The following is a 21058-nucleotide window of genomic DNA, read 5'->3' as shown; positions in this document are numbered from 1 at the left end:
AGGAGGTGACAGGCTCACCAGGGACAAGCTGAACCTGGAGCCTCTGCGCGTGGCAGACAGAAGCGGTGCCCTGGGTCAGCAGGAGGGAGGACACGGAGGGGTGCCCAGGATGCTGGCGGCCGTCCCAGTCACTAAAGCCAAGTGCTGGGAGCCTTTCCCTAAGAGTCACTGTCAAGTCCAGACCTGGGCCTTGAGCTGGAGACCCACAGAGGCCGGAGCTGCAGGCCACCTCCTGCCCAAAGTCACTGACCCTCTCTATCCCCTTCCCCCTCCCCCTTGTCTAACACTCAGGCTGGGCCAGGTCTCTGCTGATCTCCACTTCCAGCTGGGCCAGCTGAGAGGGTCAGAGAGGAGAAGGGAACTGGCCAAGCCCTCCCGAGCTGGAGGCTGAGCCAGGGCTGGGCCTGGGACACCCCCCCCCCACCAGCCCCATGCTCCGGTCCCTTCCGCAGCCTCTGGCATCTCTCCTGAACGGCACTGGAGAAGGCTCTCCACGGACAGTCCGGCAGATGCCCATCCGGAGCCCCCTGCCCCAAATCCCTCCCCGTGCTGCTCTCACCCTCAGGCCCGCTCAGTCCCCCGAATATGTGGCCAAATCAGCCACACCCACTGCAGGGCCAGGCTCAGGTGGAAACAGACAGGTGGGCCCCTGTCTGGACAGCAGAGGAAAACAAAAGCCCCTGGGGATTTCCTCCAGTCAAAGCACTGAACCAACCCGGGGTCCCAGCTCCGAAGCCGGGGGCAGAGTAGTGGTTTGCTGGCCGAAGGGATCCAGCCATGTCCCTCGATGTCACCCTGCACCGCCAGCTGTCCCCACGCGTGCCCACTCAGTATCTGCTACCAAGAACGGGAGGGCGGCTGGCCGGTCTGGGGCCTGGGAGATGGGCTCTGCAGCCTTGCGAGCCGGCTAACAGGTCTTGTTCTAGTAACAAAATGGATAGTCTTGCGATCAACCTCCGCAGGTGACACCTGAGATGCAGCCTGTTCCAACCTCTCCTCTTCTGCAAAGAGGACGTGGAGGCTGAGAGCTAGGGCGGTGTGTCACGGTCAACAGGCCACCAGGGCAGAGACAGACCAGAGCTGGAGTCTGGGGTCTCCTGGACAGCTGCCCCGCCCCCCGACTCCCCCCAGCATTGCTCACACCTGGGGCAGATGGAAATCGACTCCTTCAAACCCCCGTCGGTGAACAGACACTTTCTCTTCCTGGGCTCGCACCTCGAGTGCCCCAAACAACAGTGATGTCACCACCACCTGTGATCTCATGACACGACACGATGGAAAATGACTGTGGGCCCCAGAGTCCCAGCCCCACAGTCAACATCTCAGCGGAGGGGCACAAACACCCAAAGCCCTGGGACTCAGAACCAGGGGGACAGCTGAGTCCATCACAGGTGACAAAGCCTTCTTCAAGGAACCCCCCCACCCCTGCACTCAAGGCTTCCCCGAACCTGTGGGATCCCAGGCGGCAGGCCCCGCAGTGATGCCCACAGCACGGATTTTCCCGTGGTTTGGTGCCCCAAAGGGTCTGGCTTCTGAACTTTAAGAGGGGCTCATTAGGCAGTAAGGGGCAGGGAGGTGGGAAACCCGTGAAGCCTGTTCTGCCGGGGGGCTGTGCATCTTGTCTCGGATGCAAGCTAACCAGCAGCCAGGAATTCTTGATGCTACTGCGGCCTGAGTCAAGGAAATCATTCCAGCTAAAACAAGTGGGACTGAGGTCAGCAAGAAGAGAGACTGGGGGGGCTTCCCTGGTGGTGGTTGAGAGTCCGCCTGCCGATGCAGGGGACGCGGGTTCGTGCCCCGGTCCAGGAGGATCCCACATGCCGTGCAGAGCGGCTGGGCCTGTGAGCCATGGCCGCTGAACCCGTGCGTCCGGAGTCTGTGCTCCGCAATGGGAGAGGCCACAACAGTGAGAGGCCCGCGTACCGCAAAAAAAAAAAAAAAAAAAAAAAGAAGAAGAGAGACTGGGAATCATAGGTGTTAATGGCGGGGAGTGGTGGACTCTCCTTCCTGGGAAAACCCTTAGACCCCCCTCGCCCCCAGTCTGTGGCCTCCATCAAGCACAGGCAACACTGATACTTCCCCAACATTCCAAGAGAGTGTCAGGGTCAGTGCTGTTAGGTTTTACAGATAGGGGTGCTTAGGCCCAGAGAGGTTAAGTAACCCGAGCGAGGTCACACAGTGAGCCGGTGACCACAGTGTACAGATGGGAACTCTGGTCTCTTGGGCCCCAGGCCAGTGCTCCTTCCTCAGGGTCCTGCTGTCTCAGAAAGCACTTGGAAGCTGGGAGATGGACAGCATGACCTCAGAAGAGCCTTCATAAAGCTGCCCCTTTTCAGGGTTACAGGTAAATACAACCTTCCGGATCACGGAGGTCAGAGATGGAAGAGATTTTAAAGACAGCCTGGAATCAGCCCATGCCCATCTTGCAGGTGGGAAAGTTGAGGCCTTCTGCATCCCCTTCACAGAGAGGTCATGAGACTCCTCTATTCTATGCCACACGTGCCCCTTGCTCACCCTCAAATGAGATCCAGCACCTGTCACTCACTGAAAGGAGTTGGGAGGGGGAGGGGAGGATTTCCTGACCCCGCAGCCTGTGCCACATGCCAGGCTCCTAAGGCCAGGCAGTTGGGTAGGTGGTGTGAGAGGCCCTACGAAGCGGGCTCTGGAGCAGGAAGCAAAGCCAGGAGAAGGCGGGCAGGAAGGAAACTGTCCTCAGGGATGCTGGGCAGGAGCTCTGGGCAAATGGAGGTCTGCCCCCCCACCTCGGAGCCCTGTGGCTCAGAGACAGGGAATCTGCCTCCACGGTGACTCACAGGCCCTGCGAAGCCACAGATGCTCAAATAGCCACCAACGGGCTGCACAGCATATAAAGCACTTTTAATCCTGACAACCAGCCAGTGAGGTGAAGGATCATTTCTATTTTACAGATGGGAACACACAGGCAGGCTCCTAGAGATGCAAAGAGTTGTCAAGGTCACACAGTCTATAAACAGCAAAGTAAGAAGTGAGCCAAGGTCTGTCCAGTTCTGAGGCCAGAGCGTTTCTTCTAAGTCATCAATATTGCTTCCCTGGGGCCTGGCGGGAGCCACAGCAACTCCACTTTGTTCCCATTTCCCTTGGTAGCACCCTTCTCTCCACCGTAACCCCTGGTTTCCCTCGCTGCCTGCTTCTGGGCAAGTCACATGCTTCCTGGGCTCTTGAGTCACTGCCAGCGGGTGGCCCTGTCACGAGCCGGGAGGGGGATGTGGGCGGGTGAGCACTTTGGGGAGAGCACCGCTAGCCTCAGCAGACTCAGCACAGCAGAGGAAGAACCCAGAGAAATATCCCAGAGAGAGTGAGACGAACTGGAGCCCAGCCCTGCCACCACTGGCTTTCCAAACTCTTCTGTCTCATCCATAAAACAAGGTCATTATGAAGGTCAGATGAATATTTTCGGACATTAATTCAATATTTTTTAGCACCCACTACATGCTAGGCACCGTTCTAAGCCAATGGTTCTCTACTGAGGCAATTCCCCCCAGGGGACATTTTGCAGCATCTGGAGACTGTTAACTGTCACAACTGAAGGACAAGTGCTGCTGGCATCTAGTGGGTTGAGGCCAGGGATGCTGCTAAACATCCTACAACTCGCAGGACAACTCCCACAGCAACCATATGGCCCGAATGTCAAGAGAACTGAGAACAAGAAACCCTCTTCTAGGCTATGAACAAGTGAATAAGTCCCTGCCCTCACCATGCTTAACACTCTAGTAGAAAGACACAATGCAAGTGAAAGAAATATAATAGGCCATGAGTGTTACATAGGAAAACAAAGCAGGTCAGGGGAGTGAGAGTACCTGGTGGGGAGCTTTTATAGGTAGGATGGCCAGAGAAGGCATTCCTGAGAAGAATTCATTTCAGCAAAAGGAAGTGCAGGAATGAGACCAGAAGATATCAGCGGGAGGAGCATTCAAGGTAAAGGGGAAGCAAGTGCAAAGGCCCTGAGGCAGGGGTGTGTGTGGCATGTCTGAGCAACAGAAAAGCAGCCCACATGGCATAAACCTGAGAACTAAGTTGATGTGTAGAGCTGAATGAAACACACACACAAACACCCCACGGATGGCATCAAAACTCTCCCCCTCCAACCTTCTTGGATACTCCTCCAGGAGCCACTGGGCCAAACCCAGGACCACAGTGAGGGCCACATCCTCAGTCAGCAAACAGGTTCCCCTCTGACACATCAGACAGGGGACAAAGAGACATCCCAGGACAGCAGGTACCCTGGATCACCCATCTCTACCAAAGGCTAACGTCCCCAGGCCAAGCTAGGAGTCCCCAACCTCTCCCCTAACTCGAGCTGGTCCCAGGCCCCGAGGTATTGAGGCCCCTCAGCCTCAGGCCAACCCAGCAGGTAGAGATCCCCTCAGCCCCCTCCCAGCAACAACAGAAAGCCAGACAGCTGGAGCCCTGCCCATCCCCATTAGACGGCACCAAATGCTCACCTATCCTGCCAGCTGTACTGGCATTTGTTTGTTGAATGAATGGATGACTAGATGAATGAATGATGCATCCCACACCAGCCAGCAAATACAGCTTTTAAAGGAGGCAAAAACCCTGCAGGCAAAGTGATTCTGCCACACCTGCAGCAGCTCAGGTCTCCCTGGGGCTCTTTCTACAACTTGATCTATTACATCTGACAGAACTGAGTATCCACTGTGTGCCAGGGACCCGGCTGGGGGCAGGAGGGGGATACAGGCATGGGGAGGGTAGAGTAAGAAGAGCTTTGGAATCAGGCAGACCTGCATCCGAACCTCCCCACCCTCTACTCTCCAGTTCTATAATCCTGGGAAAGGCCATAACCGCTCTGAGCCTCAGCTTCCACATCTCTAAGTGGGAACGCCACCTTTTAGGAGTTGCTATAAGGAAGGTTTCAGCAAGATTCTGTAGTTAAATCCTAAGCATGCTGCCTGGCACTTAGTAGGCATTCAAACAACAGGTGGTATTGTGGTGCTAATAATAAGGAGGAAGACCCCCCAGTACCTGCCCTCAAGGAACTTTCCATCTATTGAGGTGGATAAAACACAACCAGATTAAAAAGCAGAATGTAGTCTGTCCTAGAGAGGGATGAAGGGCTGGGAGTTCAAAGAGCAGAGGATCAGGGCTTCCCTGGTGGCGCAGTGGTTAAGAATCCACCTGCCCGTGCAGGGGACACGGGTTCGAGCCCTGGCCCGGGAAGATCCCACATGCCTCGGAGCAACTAAGCCCGTGCGCCACAACTACTAAGCCTGTGCCCTAGGGCCCGAGAGCCACAACTACCGAGCCCGTGTACCTAGAGCCCGTGCCCTCCAACAAGAGAAGCCACCGCAGTGAGAAGCCCACGCACCGCAGTGAAGAGTAGTCCCAGCTCGCCGCAACTAGAGAAAGCCCGCACACAGCAACAAAGACCCAATGCAGCCAAAAAAGTAAATAAAATAGAAAATAAATAAATTTTTTAAAAATCCAACTGGGAGAGTGAGGAAAGGCTTTGGCATGGGGGGGGGGGTAGGGGGAAACGTGCAAAAGACCCTGAAGGATGGGGGAAAGGGTGCAGCACGGAGAGAGACAGCGTGGAGTACAAAGATACGCAATGGCCGTGTTTCGTGGGGTATGGGGTACGATGCAGAGAAGCGGCAGCAAACACCCGGAGACCTCACTCGCTCTGGCCTGAGACACCTGGGGGAGTTTCTGCCTTGGCCACTGGGAGCCTTCTGCTTCCCAGGCAGGGAGAGAGGCACTTCTATTTGAGGAGGGCCACCCCAGCGATGCCACCAAGGAGGATCAGTGGGAGAGGGGCCAGGGGACCAGCTAAAAGGCTGTGAAGACAGTCCCGGAGGAGGGAACCTGAGCTGATACAGGAGCTGGGCACACGGGAGGGAAGTGAGAGACTCAGGAAAACCCCTCAAGCAACTCCAAGACTAGGGGCTGCTGTCCTGCAGAGAAGCCCTGTGCCTCCTCCCCCCAGAGGCTCGTATGTCCCCAGGTTCGCTGAGGCACAGTGATGCCCCTAGTCTTGGCACGCTGCAGTCAGGCTGGGGACCAGAGCCATCAGCATCCACACTCGAGTCTCAGACCTGGGACTCTCCCGACCTCTGTTTACAGAACAACCTCTGGGGCAACGCCCCCAGGTCCCACCCTGGCACCAACTGTGAATGAGTCAATTCTGGTCGGACCACCTCCATCTTCTGCTCTTGAGAACTGGACTCTAAAGGTGTCTTTAGCCTTAGCCAGTGAGTCACCTCACATGAGTCAATGCCACCTCCCACCTTCCTCCCTGGTCAAGATATCCAGACGGGTCAGCACACACCCATCCATCAGGGTAAGTTCATGAGGAAAGGATGAAGGCACACCTCGTCCCTAGACAAGAGGGGAAAGGAAGAGGTGTCCCTTTTGAAGAAAGAGAGCCCCCCATGCCCTTCCATGAAACACAAGGAGTTTGCTGAGCCTCAGTTTTCCTTCTCTGTAAAATGGGGCTATTCTTTTTTTAAAATAATTAATTAACTTGTTTGTTTTTGGCTGCATTGGGTCTTCGTTGCTGCATGCAGGCTTTCTCTAGTTGCGGTGAGCCGGGACTACTCTTTGTTGCTGGCTTCTCATTGCGGTGGCTTCCCTTGTTGTGGAGCACAGACTCTAGGCGCGCAGGCTTCGGTAGTTGTGGCTCGCGAGCTCTAGGGCGCAGGCTTAGTAGTTGTGGTGCACGGGCTTAGTTGCTCCACGGCATGTGGGATCTTCCCAGACTAGGGCTCGAACCCGTGTGCCCTGCATTGGCAGGCGGATTCTTAACCACTGCGCCACCAGGGAAGTCCAAAATGGGGCTCTTCTGTCTTACCAGACCATGGAGACAGCCACAAGAGGCAAAGGTGGAACAATCCTCTGTACACTCTCCCTTGCTATTGTGGTGGGTGCAGTTAGCGCTGAATAACAGCTCTGGGGTCTCTGCTCTCTCCATTTTCTTAGAGCCCCTTAGACATCATGTTTGTCTTGATAACCAGCCCAGAAGTCCTCCCTCACCCCTGTCGCGCAGAGCTCGGGCACAGATCCTTGGGGACGTCAGCCCAGGGGAACCTGAGGGCACTGTCTTCCTCCCCATCACCCCAGAGTCCACAGACGGCAGGCTCTGAAGTGGCCACTGGACACTCCAGGTGGGTCCTGGGGAAGGGGTCTGGGCAAAGGGCACGGAAGACAGTCCACAGTCTGTGCCCTTATTAGGTGCTTACTGCACACCTGGCCCTGTTCTTTTACACACGCAGCCCCAGTATTTCTAAGAAAGAGGAAAACCGTAGCCCAGAAGGGGAGGAAGTCTTCTGAAGAAGGTGCCGGGCATCGGTAGCGGGGACAGCGCCCCAGTACAGATCACCGCCTACCCCCACCCCCAAGTCACCCCGGAGAGGCCAGGGGTCGCAGGAATAACAGGAGTTGGGGTCCACAGTCTGGCTGGGATCTGCCCAGGGCCCGCTGGCCGGCCACCGACGGCGGAGGGACCAAGGTGCGACTCCGGGTCGCGGTGGCCAGAGTTCCGGCCCCGGGCGCACGTGTGCCAAACCCGGGGTCCCCAGAGGGTCTCCAGCGGCGTGCATCTTATCCGGTGTGGCGGGTGCGGCGCCTCCGTCGCCCCGAGCCCCGCACCCCTGTCACGGCGCCCCGGACGCCCCGGGGCGGGGGACGCGCGCCAGCCCGGGGTGGATGGGATGGAGCCCCCCCACCCCAGACAGGGCCGCGCGAGTCAACTACCTGGGTGGGCACGGCGCGCCCTGCGGCCCAGAGCTGCAGTCCGACGGCCAGCGCGGCCCAGAAGGCGGTGGGCACCATGGGTGCGGGCGGCTCGGCGGGCCCCTTGAGCCCTCACGCCTCTGCTCCCGCTCCGCTGCCTCTGGCGCCTCGGACTGAAAGCGAAAGCCGGCGCGCTGCCGGAGAGAGGCCGGGGGGCGGGGCGGGGAGGGGAGGGGCGTGGACACACCTCCTCCCCGCCCCACACAGCCGGCCGCCCCGCCCCCAACGCCCCCTTTCACCCAAGCTCTGCCAGCCTAGCGCTGGGTCCCTACCTCCAGCGCCAGCCACTCCCAGCCCTCCGAGACCCTCCAGCCTCCTTCTAACGTCCCCTCCCCTTCGAGTCACCCTTCCCAGAGGGGCTGGTGGGGTGGGAGAGGGGACAGGAGACCCGCATTGGGGTCGGGCTCCCACCAGGCTTGCGGCTGCCCCGAGGTTTTGTCTCTCGACCTGCCCTGCGTCCACCTACCCCTCCCACCTCCTGCAGGCTCCCTACTCCCCTGACGGTGGGGCACGAATTTGGGAAAACATGCCACACAACTGACACTAGCTCACGGCATTCTAAATTATTCCCTCATTAGACTTTATCTGACTTTAGAGCCAGACCAGCTGGGTTTACATCTCTGCATTAACCTTCCAGAGGTAGTCTGAAGATTGAAAGTTATATAACACACATACTATAGTATATATTATATATGTATGTAAACTTACAAAGTAAGTATATAAGTAACTTAATAAGCTCTGTACACATATTAGCTGTAATTACTGTTATTCATTTGTTCATTTATTCTTAAACATTCTTCATGCCCTCCTCAGAGTGAGCCGGAGCCTGCCCTGACCTCCTTCTTGAGTCCCCTGTCCAGGTAGCTGACCAGTAAACAGAGGCTGGGACAGAAAGCTGTGGGAGCCCAGAGTGGGGCTGGCCCAGGCCAAGGGCCGTGAGGGCTGGTTCCCCTGGAGTTGACATCTGAGCACCCACTCCAGGGGCCAGCTGCACTCCGTGTGCTTTGAGTGCCAACCCTAATACCAGGGCTAGCCCTGCGGGACCAGAACATATTCCCCCAGCCCTGGGAGTCCTTGCCCCCAGCACACAGGGCGTTTCTGAGGGGCAGGGTGGGCAGGGTGGCAGGAGGGGAGGCTATTCTGTTCCCTCACTGCAGGCTGCCCCAAGTGAGGTCCAGGGACCCCTGCTCTGGGCCACCAACCCCTGTGATGGAGACAGCAAGGATGATGCTTCTAGGTGCTGAGTGAGAAACTGGGAAGTGACCCTTGGTGGATGGAAAATCCCACCTCCTGATCAGGAGACTGGGAAATTACCTGGTTTCCACACGTTTCTAAGACATGGGCCATGCTAAGGGCGAGGCTAGCACAGCCCACAACCTTAACTCTGCAGAGAAGGTCAGACTCTAAAACTAGCATGAAGATTTCTTCTGGCCCTTACAAGTCTTGTCTGGGAGCAGTTTGGAGGAGCCCCTGATCCATAAGAGAGAGCCGAAGGCCAGGAGTGGGGTGTCACCTGGTGAAAATAGGAACAAACAGTTCTCCATGGATGCCCCCTACACACCTCAAACCCAGTGGGCCCCACTGACTCATTGCCTCCAATGGCTCCCCGTCCCAGGGGGCGGCAACACCACCACCCAAATGTGGGGATCCTCCTGGGATCCCACCTTCCATCCCAGCTCCACCAACTGGACTCCAAGAGGTGGGTGACAGCCAAGCCAACAGGAAAGCAAACCCTCTGTCTAATACAGAGGAATTGATTGTAAAGATATTAGAGAAATTAAAAGAACAATTAGAGGAAAGGGAGACTAGTCTGGGATTAACAACTGCAAGAAGCCACCACCACCTCTGGGGCCGGAAGTGGCGTTACCAAAGCCAGGAGCTGGGGCATCTGGGGGCATCTGGAACCGTGGAGGAGACAGAGCCACTGTTAGAGACACGCATGAAGCAGAGAGGAGGAAAATATCTGGCTTCTCCCACCCTACAATCTCCCACCAGTGACTCCCACTGACCAGACCTAAGACAGGAGCCACTTAGCAAAGGAACCTGGGACATGTAGTTCGTTGGGGTCAGCCCACTGCAGTGGAGGGTGTGGGGGACAAGATGGCAGGGCCTGGAGCTGAGCGCAGGCACATAACAGGCGAGGGTCTAAGGAGAAAGTCTCACTCCTTGTTACACTTGCTTGGGGGACCTATCTTTTCCCAGACCCTGCATGAAATGCTGCGCAGGTCCTGGAGCTTTTCCAGGCACTCTCAGGCAAGAAACAACCTTCTGGGCTACCAGACTCATCCAGTGCTGCCCTGGGAACTCAACAGAGCTACAGTCTTTTCTCCAGGGTGGAGTTTCTCCCCTTCTCCAGCTGAACCCAGGCTGGATCCTGCCTGGGTGTGGGAGGACCCGGCGACTCCTCTCTTGACTGTCAAGTGTGGTTGGGGAGAGGGTTTTGGAAGCAAAGGGCACAGTGTTTCATGGCAGCTAGAGCTGTCACCCCCACACACACACACACTGGGACCTCTGGGAGGCAGTTTCTGGCTCATTCTCTCTCGGGGGGGGGCACTTTTGCAGGTGTCTAGGAGACCTTTTTTTTCTTTTAATTTTATTTATTTATTTATTTATGGCTGTGCTGGGTCTTCGTTTCTGTGCGAGGGTTTTCTCTAGTTGCGGCAAGCGGGGGCCACTCTTCATCGCGGTGCGCGGGCCTCTCACTATCGCGGCCTCTCTTGTTGCAGAGCACAGGCTCCAGACGCGCAGGCTCAGTAATTGTGGCGCACAGGATCTAGCTGCTCCTCGGCATGTGGGATCTTCCCAGACCAGGGCTCGAACCCATGTCCCCTGCATTGGCAGGCAGATTCTCAACCACGGCGCCACCAGGGAAGCCCTAGGAGACCTTCTTGCTGATTCCTCTGGCCGTGGCTCCCCAGCACCAGGGATACCTGAGCCTCTTGCTGGCCATAGCTTACCATATCCCCCTTGAACCTTACATGAGTGGTGGTCCTCCAGGCTCCTCCTGCCCAGGGCTCCTCCCCATAGGAAGCACTATGGGTCAGAGGTGACCCAAGGCCGGCTTCCTCCCCGGAGCCCACGGTTGCCCTTCACCCTACACCTGGAGCAGCCCGGCTCACACCCAGGCACCCTGTCTCGCTCCAGCTCTGCCGCCTTAGGCCCATCCAGCCACAGGCTCCAACTCACATCACGACCTTTCTGAAGCACCTGCTGGGCGCCAGTCCTGGGGTGCTGGGCGCTTAGTAGTGCACAAGCACTTGAGAGTCTCCCATCCGTCTTGTGGTCCCTAAATGCCTGCGATATCAAGCTCTCAGAGTGGACCCCTTATCCACTCCTGCTTGGCCCGAGGTAAGGGAAGCACCCTCGCCTCTCCCCTGAGAGGCAGCAGGGGGCGCTCAGCACCATGGCGACTCCTTCCCCTCCAAATCCTTTCTCTTGGCTGCTCCAACCCGACATCTTGTTTCAGCTGGGAGTAGGCAATGGCGAATTCTGGCTAAGCCATTTGACATTCAGTCTCTTAGCATGACCTGTATCGGTGGCCCAAGACTGTCTCTTCAGGATGGGGTTTGATCTTAGAATCCAGCGTATTGCACCTGCCATTACGCCGAATCAGTGACAGCATGGGGAGCCCCTGTGACACCCTGCCCACTGCATCACTTGGTCCCTCTCCTTCTGTCCCACGGCCCGGCCCTGGCTTTGGCCTTGGCCATTTCTCACTTGCGATGTTCTGATGGCCTCTAAGCCGGTCCGCTGGGCTTCAGTCTCTGTCCCTCTAATCCGTTAGCCAGGGTGCGGCCAGGGCCAGCTCTCAAAAGCATAAGGCAGTCATGTCATTCCTCCTAGGCTAGTAGCTGTCAACCAAGGGGTGATTTTGCCCCATCGTCCAGAGGACATTTGGCAATGCCTGGGGACATTCTGGGTTGTCACAGTTGCAGGGGGCAGGTGCTACTGGCATCTTGCGACTAGAGACGGGAAGGGGCAGGCGGGGGCTGCTAAATATCCCACTGTGCACAGCACAGCACCCACGACAGAGAGCTATCCAAGCCCAAATGTTGGTAGTGCCGAGGCTGAGAACCCGTGCCCTTGCCCATGGCTCCCGACAGCCTGCAGAATTGAGTGCAGTCTCCTCAGTGAGATGCTGGAGGCCTTCATGTCCCGGCCCAGCCTGCCTCCCAGGCAGATCTCCTGCACCACGGCCCCCACCTCCACACTCTAACCACCCTGGACTCCCTGAAGCATCCTGAGTTCCCACCTCCATGCCTCTGTCCACAAAGGTCCCTCTGCCTGGGATGCCTTTCCCTCCTGTTTGCTTGATGATCACCTACCTGTCCTTCAAGTCAAAGCCCAACTCTCTCTCCTCAGTGAAACGTGCCCTTAACCACACCCCACCAACCCAAGCAGGGATTGTTACTTCCACAGACCTTTAGCATGACACTTACCTCTGTATGGCTAGTCGCTTACATGGCTCCTCTCCTCTCTTAGTAGTTATGATACTAGCAGTTATTGGAAGTCTCTTCTGGGCCAGATAACTTACAGATGTTGTCTTGCAACAGAGAGGTGAAACTTATATGACCAGTGAGGGGTACTTACCAAATTCCTTTGTATCCTACATGAGTGGTGGTCCTCCAGGCTTCTGCCCAGGGCTCCTCCCCATAGGAGGCACTACGGGTCAGAGGTGACCCAAGGCCGGCTTCCTCCCCGGAGCCCACGGTTGCCCTTCACCCTACACCTGGAGCAGCCCGGCTCACACCCAGGCACCCTGTCTCTCTCCAGCTCTGCCGCCTCAGGCCCATCCAGCCACAGGCTCCAACTCACATCACGACCTTTCTGGAGCACCTGCTGGGTGCCAGCCCTGGGGTGCTGGGCGCTTAGTAGTGCACAAGCACTTGAGAGTCTCCCATCAGTCTTCTGGTCCCTAAACGCCTGCGATGTCAAGCCAGGGGATTCAAACACATAGTCAAGGAGCTCTGCTCATCTGGCTGCCTCTCACTGCTGGACTGTGTGGTCCTCAAGGGCAGAGGGACTTGGTCATGGTCCCCTCTATTTCCCTGCTGACAAGTCGGGGCTCAGTAGGGTTGAAGTGGATAAGGGCTGCATAGAGGACGAGTGTACACAGGAGGCAAGAAAGGGGAGAGGAAGTGAGTGAGCGAATAAAGGGCTGAGTGAATGTCAGGGTCAAGGCCCCAGAATCCAGTCCAGCTCAATCACTCCCAGACCCTATGCACTCTGCCAGGTCTCCCAGGCCATGCATCTCTTAGACTCCTAGTCCCATGACTCAGAAAAATCCCACTTGCTCCTCGGTTATGGGTAGCAGGCAGGCTTCCAGCACAGAGGACCATGGCCCTCTGGTCCCCAACTCAGGGGCTGCATGTACAGTTATCTGAACCCTGGGGCTCCCTGGAGGCTTTCCTCACTTCCCAGTGCAGCCCAAAGCCCTCAGAGAGCCCTCAGCCATCTCACACACACCACCCCAGCAAGCTGATGCCTGTGCTTTACAAACTGGTGTAGAGGAAAGCTCAGCCACAGCAGGCATCGTGCACAAGAACAGCCAGCCTGTCCACCAGTATTTACTGAACACCTGCTATGTGCTGGGTGTTCTAGTGAACCGTTTGGAGGAATGGCTCTCCAGCATCAGCCAGCATCAGAATCATCTGGAAGTCTTGTTCAACATGCAGATTCCTGAGCCCCACTCCCACGTCTGTTGAGGGCCTGACAATCTGGCTTTTTGATGAGCCCCTAGGTGACTGACAGACACCTTTTGGGAAACAGGGTTTAGCTGCAAAAGGTGCCGTGGCTGAGGGTGGTTCGGAAGGCATTGCTGTGGTCTCTCTGGGAGGGGGAGTTTACACTGTGGGGGAGGTCTCAGAACCCGCCATCAAATCTTGTGACCTGGTCTCCAGGAGTTCCAGTGGGATCCTGTCTTGGGCAGCAGGACCCCCCTCCCCCAGCCAGTTTGGCCCACAGCCTGGGCAAGCAACCTTCTCTCTCAGCTCACTGTCCTGTTTGTCTCAGCGCCCTGGATGCTCTGGGTCAGCCCCTTGATGACTCATGTCCCAAAATCTCGAAAAGGAAGTAGCGCTGGGGTGAGCCACAGCTCTGCACCCACCCGTCTCCTTCATCTGTCAAGGTCTCCCACCTGCCCTCCTGCCTACCCCAGGGCCATGTCTTGGGCTGAGCTGACCATACCAAGCTGGGGGCAGGGGGTGCTGGACCAGGAAATACTCCCCAGCTCCTGTCCCCATTTCCTTCCAAAGAAGGGGGGGCAGCTCTCCCTCCCCGCAACCCTCAAAGAGGTCCCCAGGCAATTTGGGGAAGGTTGCCAAGAGAGCTTCCAGGCATCCTCCTCCCTCTACTCGACTGAAACCTCCCTGTTCTGGGTTGTCTCTTCCCAGGAACCAATCCCCAAACCTACCCCAAAGCTTCTGGAGACCCTTAGTTTCTAAGCCCAGCAAGTGGGCCCAGCTCAGACTCAGGGGAGGTCCCATCCTAGCCCCTCCCTGTGTGAGGGCCTAGAACATCTAGAACATGAGGGCGCTGGATTAGATCATGGGAGACAGGCTGCTTTCAGCCTAAATGCTAACTCTGCTTGGTGGTAGCTGCCTAGGGCTTCATGTTGAAAAGGATTCTGAGCCTGTGTGTGGCCTCTGCAAGAAAGGATGCTTAACCAAGTAGCCAGGTGTGTGCTGGGTGGGGAAGGAGGCAGCCACAGCAGATCACCCGGCCTCTGCCGTCTCTGGACTAGGTCCAAGTGCCCCTCCTGTCCTGACGTTCAAGGACTCTGACGTCCATGAGATGTGGAGGGACGGGGATGGAGCTGGGCTGGGCTTGATTCTAAACCGCTGCCTTTAACAGTACAGAGGGGGGACTTCCCTGGTGGTCCAGTTTAAGAATCCGCCTTCCAATGCAGGAGACGCAAGTTCCATCCCTGGTTGGGGAACTAAGATCCCACATGCCACGGGGCAACTAAAGCCTGTGTGCAGCAACTACTGAGCCCGTGCGCCGCAACTAGAGAGCCCGCATGCCGCAACTACAGAGCCCACGTGCTCTGGCACCCGCACGCCACAACGAAGAGCACACGCGCCGCAACGAAGACCCAACTAAGCCAAAAAAACCTAAGAAAACAAAACAGTACAGAAGGGACATATCTGTCCTGCAGGAATGACCACCTTTGATCCTACTCAGGGCCTTCCACGATGGGTAGTTCTCCCTTTCATCCTACTGCAAACCACGCTGCTGCATTTTACACCCATCTGTTTTTTAACCTGACATTGTCTTTGTCTCAGTTCTTTTTTAATTAAAAAAAATCCAAAGCATAATATAAGAAACACCCATATTCCCAGTACCCAGAATTGACCAACGTTAACAGCTGGGGCTGCCCTCCTTCCTCTCTGACCTTCTGTCCTATCACTTGACACCTCTGTTCTGGCTGGTCCTGAACAGGCAAAGCACCTGGATCACCCGTCCTCCAGACACCTGTGTGACTCCCCCCATCACTTTGGGCCAGTCTGCTCAAATGCCGCCTCCTCAGAGACGCTTCTCTGAACTCTCCTAACTAAAGTTACTTTTCTTCATAGCACCTAGTGTAAGTTCTCTATTTGTTTATTGTCTCTCTCTCCTGTGATGGCAGGAAGCTTGTCTGTTCTGTTCTCTGCTGTGTCCCCAACACCTAGAAAGCAGCACCGGCACTGATTCGATTTTTTTTTTAATAGTAGGCTCTCAGTAAATTTTTGTTGAATTATTTTTTTGCTTCAAATTCTTTTCTGATTAAAATCAAAGTCCTTCTTGACCCCCAGCCCCTGGTCTAGTCCCTTGTCTTTCCCTCCAAAGGTAACTATTCCTCTGAGTCTGCCATGTTTCTCTCAAATCCGCTTTCTGCCTTTACATGGAAAGGAACAACAGGGAGTATTATTATACGCGTGCTTCTGTGTTTATATCAACATACCAGGCACGCTCTCCTGCCCCCTGGTTTTTCCCCCCACCACCCCTCGGCTGTGTTTCTGAGAACTTTCCGTGTTGTCGAGTTCAGACCTGGTCCTGCCCTGCACGCCTGCCCTCCACTCCCCCCACCCCCTCGCCCTCCCCCCGTGTCTGTTTACCTGCTGCCCTGAGAACTGACTGTCAGGTGTTTGCACTTCTGGCCCCGATGCACATTCTGGCGCCTGTCTCCTGAAGCATGGGATTGAGATTTTCTCTAGGTCGTAAACCTAGAAAGTAGCACTGCCAGGCTGTGGGGTTTACACATTTTCATTTTCGCTAGGTCCTGCCAAATTCCTCTCCCAAGGGGCTGTGCCTTCACACTCCCAGCAGTATGTGAGGAGTCTGCCTCCCGGGTGCCCACATCTGCAAGGACATTTGATCTTGTCGGCGGGTTTCTTTTGATAGCCCTTTATATTTTCAAAGGGCTTTCAATTCTCCTACCTCTTTCCAACCTCACCAAGGTCCTGCCATGTTCCTTTCCTCTGAAGGATGAGTCTCCCCTCCCCCAACTCCCAACCCCCAGTCCCTCACCCCTCCACCCCTACCTTCATTCCTCCTGCCCACCTACCCACCCCACCCTCCAAACCCCGCTCTCACTGGCTCTCCTTCAGGCCCTGGAAGAGCCAAGAAGCAGGTGGTCCTTACTTTCTAGGTAAAGCCTCAAAGACAAGGAATATCTGCTAGACATACTCTGGCCTCAGTTTCCCTGCCTCGCCTTGAGTTCTCCACCCCATTACAAATTGGGCCACTCCCAGCCTGGGCAGGTACCCAACCCCCTCGACTAGTCCCTCCTCCAGCCCCTCCCCCCTTTGGGTAAGTGATTCCTAGCTATTTTATAATTTGGTCACTGATGTGAACGGAATCTTTTTTTGCATAACTTCTCTCGCTCTCAGGTATATCGGGTTCAGTGAATCATACTCCTCAGATCTTGCCTTACAAGCCTCCTCTTTTGCTTTATTTTCCCCCCAATCCCTGCTCCCCGCCCCCACCCCAAACTCAATCCAAGTGTCCTTGTAAAGCACATGGTGGTGTCTGTGGGTGTTCACATTTCTCTGAAGTGGGACTGCCAGATCTTGGAGTCATTGTGTACCTATTTCACCAGCATTGTCAGAAATTTCTCCAGGACCGCAACACCAGCCACGCTCCTTCCCACCAGCATGGTCACAGGGTTCCCCTTTCTTCACACTCTTCCCAAAACTCACCATTAGCCAACATTCTGATTTTGGCCAATTTGATGGGTATGGAGTGGAGCCCATCACTGTCTCATTTGCATTTCTCTGAATATTCGTGGGTTTGAGCACCTCTTCATTACTTAGTCATTTGGGTTTCCCCTTCTGTGAACTGCCTATTCATATCCTTTGACCATATTTCTATTATTTCCTGTCTTTTTCTTGTACCTGTGCAATAATTCCTTGTATATTCTACATATTAATTCCTTGTCATTTTTAGGTATCACAAACACTTCCCCGTTCTGTCATCTGTCTAGTATCTTGGTTTATAGTGTTCTTTGTTGATTCAAAAAGAGAAAAAAAAACTTTAATATAATTCAAATCCATAAATTTTTTGCTATTTTGTTCTTAGCCGAAAGGTCCTTCTTTACAGTGGGATGTAAAAATATTTTCCTATATTTTCTTTCATTAGCTTTATGATTTTATATCTCACATCAAGGTTTTTAATACAACTGAATTGTATGTGGTGTATAAGAGCTAGAGACCCGACTTCATTTTTCTCCACAGAGTGAGTCAGCCTTCCCTATACCACTGGCAAAATAGTCCATCCTTTAATCGCTGATCGTAATTACATGGGTCTGTCGCTGAACAATTCCTTCTGTTCCATTCATTCTTGTCCCTAGGCTACTTCCACATATTTTTTTTTGGTAGAACTTTGTAGAATGTTTAGTGTCTGGTAAAGTGAATCTCCTTAGCCCCTTTTTGAAATTGACTTAATTCTATAGGTTGTTTATTCTTCCACACACATTTTTTAATACACTTGTTAAATTCCTCAAATTCCAGCTGAGCTTTCCCCCCCCAACTCCCCCACCCCGGTACACGGGCCTCTCACTGTTGTGGCCTCTCCCATTGTGGAGCACAGGCTCCGGACGCGCAGGCTCAGCGGCCATGGCTCACGGGCCCAGCGGCTCCGCGGAATGTGGGATCTTCCCAGACCGGGGCACGAACCCGTGTCCCCTGCATCGGCAGGCGGACTCTCAACCACTGCACCACCAGGGAAGCCCTCCAGCTGAGATTTTAATTGAGATTGCACTGAATTGACAAGAAAATTTGGGGGAGAACTGACATCATTTCAGTGTTAATTTAGCTCATCGGCAACGTGGTATACCCTTCATCAATAAATGAAGGAAGAAGAGCTCCTTCTGTGGCTTTTAATAGTTTCCCCCCCCCCCACCCGGGCATTTGGGTGTGGCAGGGTTAAAGTCGTCAGCACCCCTCCCTAACTCACCAGCTTCTACACCTGGACTCCCATTTGGTGTTTGCAATAACTCCAGGCAAGCTGAATGGCAGGACCTAACAGTCCTTTGTATAGATGATTTTTAGGAGTTTATCTAAGTCCACAAAGCCAGCCCTCCCTTTGGGAGACGCCGCACAGGAGACCCTGCACGTCAGCAGTGCCCAAGTCACCTACCTCATTTCCCCAGCAAGTTTTCCCTTTCCCAGTTCAAAAGGAGGAAGAAATAAGTAATTTTTCCCATGCTACAATTTCCCAATCTTCACTCATTTGGATGTGTACGAGGACATGTCTACCGGCCAGAGCCAGGCAGGCCTGGGCAGGGATGACTCAGTGTGGACACACCACTGCAGGAACTTGGCGGGTGGAGGCCAAGCACTTGGAGGAGGACAGAGGGCCCCTGGCTGAGGAGCCCGGGGGCTTCTTGAAGTAGGTGGCAGTGACTCGGCCCCGTCTAATTCATCTCCCAGGTGAAGTCTGTCTACAGGATGTCACTCCCGGGGAACCAGAGCCCCACACCCCCCGTCCCAGGCATGTCTTGCCTGCCCTGCAGACTCCACGTGTAAGTACTGAGCACCTCCTGTGTTCTAGGCAGAGTTCTACGGCCCCTTCACCTCCAGTGCATGGAGACCCTGCTCCAGCCGTGCGCCCAAGTGAGGATCCCAGGACATTTAGTTCCTAGGAATGAATGGTGGCATTTCAAGCACCAAGAAGGCATCAGCTTTGCCACCCTCTAGACCTGGGCTCAAGTCCTAGCTCAGACCACTTACTGCCCTGTGACCTTGACCTTGAACAAATCACTTCATCTCCCTGCGCCTCCATTTCCTCACCTATAGAATGTGGGGGTGGGGGAGGTCCCATTCTAAGTTCCCCGCAGGGATGCTGTAATGATCAGAGTTTGGGAGTCCACTGCACCTGGCACATAGTAGGTGCTCAGTAAATGTAGACTCAGAACTTAATGGTGGCCATACATTCTGCTTGCCCACGTTGGAGTCCTGGATCTCCCCCTGGTGCAGGGGAAGCTTTCCCTGTGAAATTCCCCAAGTGTTCAGCCTCCCTCTTCCTCTTGTCACCCAAAGGAAACCCCGGTGGGGCCCCAATTCCACAGCAGTTCCCAAGCTCTCCCAAGGTTGTTGCAACTTCCCACCAACCACCCAGCCCAGCTTTTCCACTCTCCCTCCCAGCTCCTGCAGAATAATTCCTGCCTCTGAAACCAGCTCCATCACTTCACCCCTTTCTCCCACAGAGACCTAGAGATCCGAATGCAGGGGTGGGGCAGCCTCCACACCTGCCTCACAAAAACCCTCATTTCTTTCTTTTTTTTTTTTTGCGGTACGCGGGCCTCTCACTGTTGTGGCCTCTCCCGTTGCGGAGCACAGGCTCCGGACGCGCAGGCTCAGCGGCCATGGCTCACGGGCCTAGCCGCTCCGCGGCATGTGGGATCTTCCCGGACCGGGGCACGAACCCGTGTCCCCTGCATCGGCAGGCAGACCCCCAACCACTGCGCCACCAGGGAAACCCCAAAAACCCTCATTTCTCACACCCCAATCACAATGGCTCACTTTCCCCTGCATGCCCCAAATTTCTCCAAACTTCCAGATTTTGTCTGACTTGTGTGAAACCCCCAAGACCTGGCTGCGCACCTGACCCACACCTAGGACCCCCACTGAGCTTTTTGTCTTTGTAGCAGTTACCAGTGGCTAAGGTGTCTCATACACTTTTTATTGTCCCTCTCAATGAGGGCAGGGCTGTGTCCCCAGCAGCAGTTTGAGCTCAATAAATATTTATTGAACAAATTAATGAATGAGTTTAATCTTTGCAGTTTCTCTTTGGGATAGGGGCTTATTAGATCCAATTTACAGAGGAGGAAGTGGAGACCCACCACCTGGGCTAGATGCCATGCAGTGGGCACTAGAGCCCCATGCTTACCTCCGTCACAGCAATGACCATGCCCTCAGCCATCACCTGACTTCAGACCAGTCTCCCCAGTTGGGCTTTGACTCCTTGAGAGAGGTACCATGTATCTCCTCCCTTCCCAGCCCCACTGTGTTCCTCAGCACAGTTCCTGACACACAGTAGGTGCCCTACACAGATCTGTTGCTTGAGTGACTAAATGAGGGGCTGAGTGAATGAATGCATGAATAAACTCATCTTTTCATACAGAAATATTGTTTTTGTGCGGCTTCTGAAACTAGGCCTCCAACCCTCTTCATAGTAAGTGTTGTGGGAACTTAGAGGACACAGAGGTCCTGGTCCTGGATGGTCCTGGAAGGCTTTCTGGAGAAGGAGGAGAAAGTTGAAGATAGAGGTTTGGGAGTTGGGTCACTGAGCAGAGATTTCACGGTGGGGATGTGCCCTCCACATTTGGTGACTTGGGAGGGACACAGTGGGTTTCAGAGGGGTTTCGGATACAGAAGCTATGCAGGCAGCAGGACAGGCCTGGGAGAGCCAGATTGGCAGACTTTGGTCTGTAGGCTCTGGGGAATTATTGAAGGTGCTATGAGAGAATGGCCTGGTCAGAGCTGGGCTTTGGAAAGGAAAGGTAGACAGAAGCCAGAGGACAAACTCCATGCCCTGTACATTTACTGAGCCCTGTAGTTGCCCAAACAGTGTTCTATAGGGCCTGGGACTCAGGGTTGGGGCCATAGCACACTGGTGACCCCAGCCTGAGCTACAATGGAATAGCGTGGCCAAATGGTTGGAAACTCAGACTCTAGCCAGATAGCCTGGGTTTGAATCCCGGTTACACCACTTAGCAGCAAGTCACTTGGGCAAGTGACTTAACTACTCTGTGCCTCGGTTTCCTCACCACCACTTCCTAGAGCATTGTGAG

General features: G+C 54.9%; 1 protein-coding gene across 2 annotated transcripts in view; it reads right to left on the bottom strand.

Annotated features, from left to right (window-relative positions):
• The window catches only part of TNFRSF1B (TNF receptor superfamily member 1B), a 36673-nt gene extending 28788 nt beyond the window's left edge, over positions 1 to 7885 (bottom strand). For both annotated transcript variants that reach the window (XM_082615829.1, XM_082615830.1), the window contains exon 1: positions 7747 to 7885. In XM_082615829.1, the coding sequence (XP_082471955.1) occupies positions 7747 to 7824 (78 nt within the window). In that variant the 5' untranslated portion in view covers positions 7825 to 7885. The remainder of the gene's footprint in view (positions 1 to 7746) is intronic.
• Between the last annotated feature and the right edge of the window lie 13173 nt (positions 7886 to 21058).

The sequence above is a fragment of the Mesoplodon mirus genome (assembly GCF_964341445.2).
Source record: "Mesoplodon mirus genome assembly, chromosome: 3".
NCBI classification, from domain to species: domain Eukaryota; kingdom Metazoa; phylum Chordata; class Mammalia; order Artiodactyla; family Ziphiidae; genus Mesoplodon; species Mesoplodon mirus.
The sequence above is the reverse complement of the archived record's forward strand: the minus strand, read 5'-3'. Positions and strand labels throughout refer to the sequence as shown.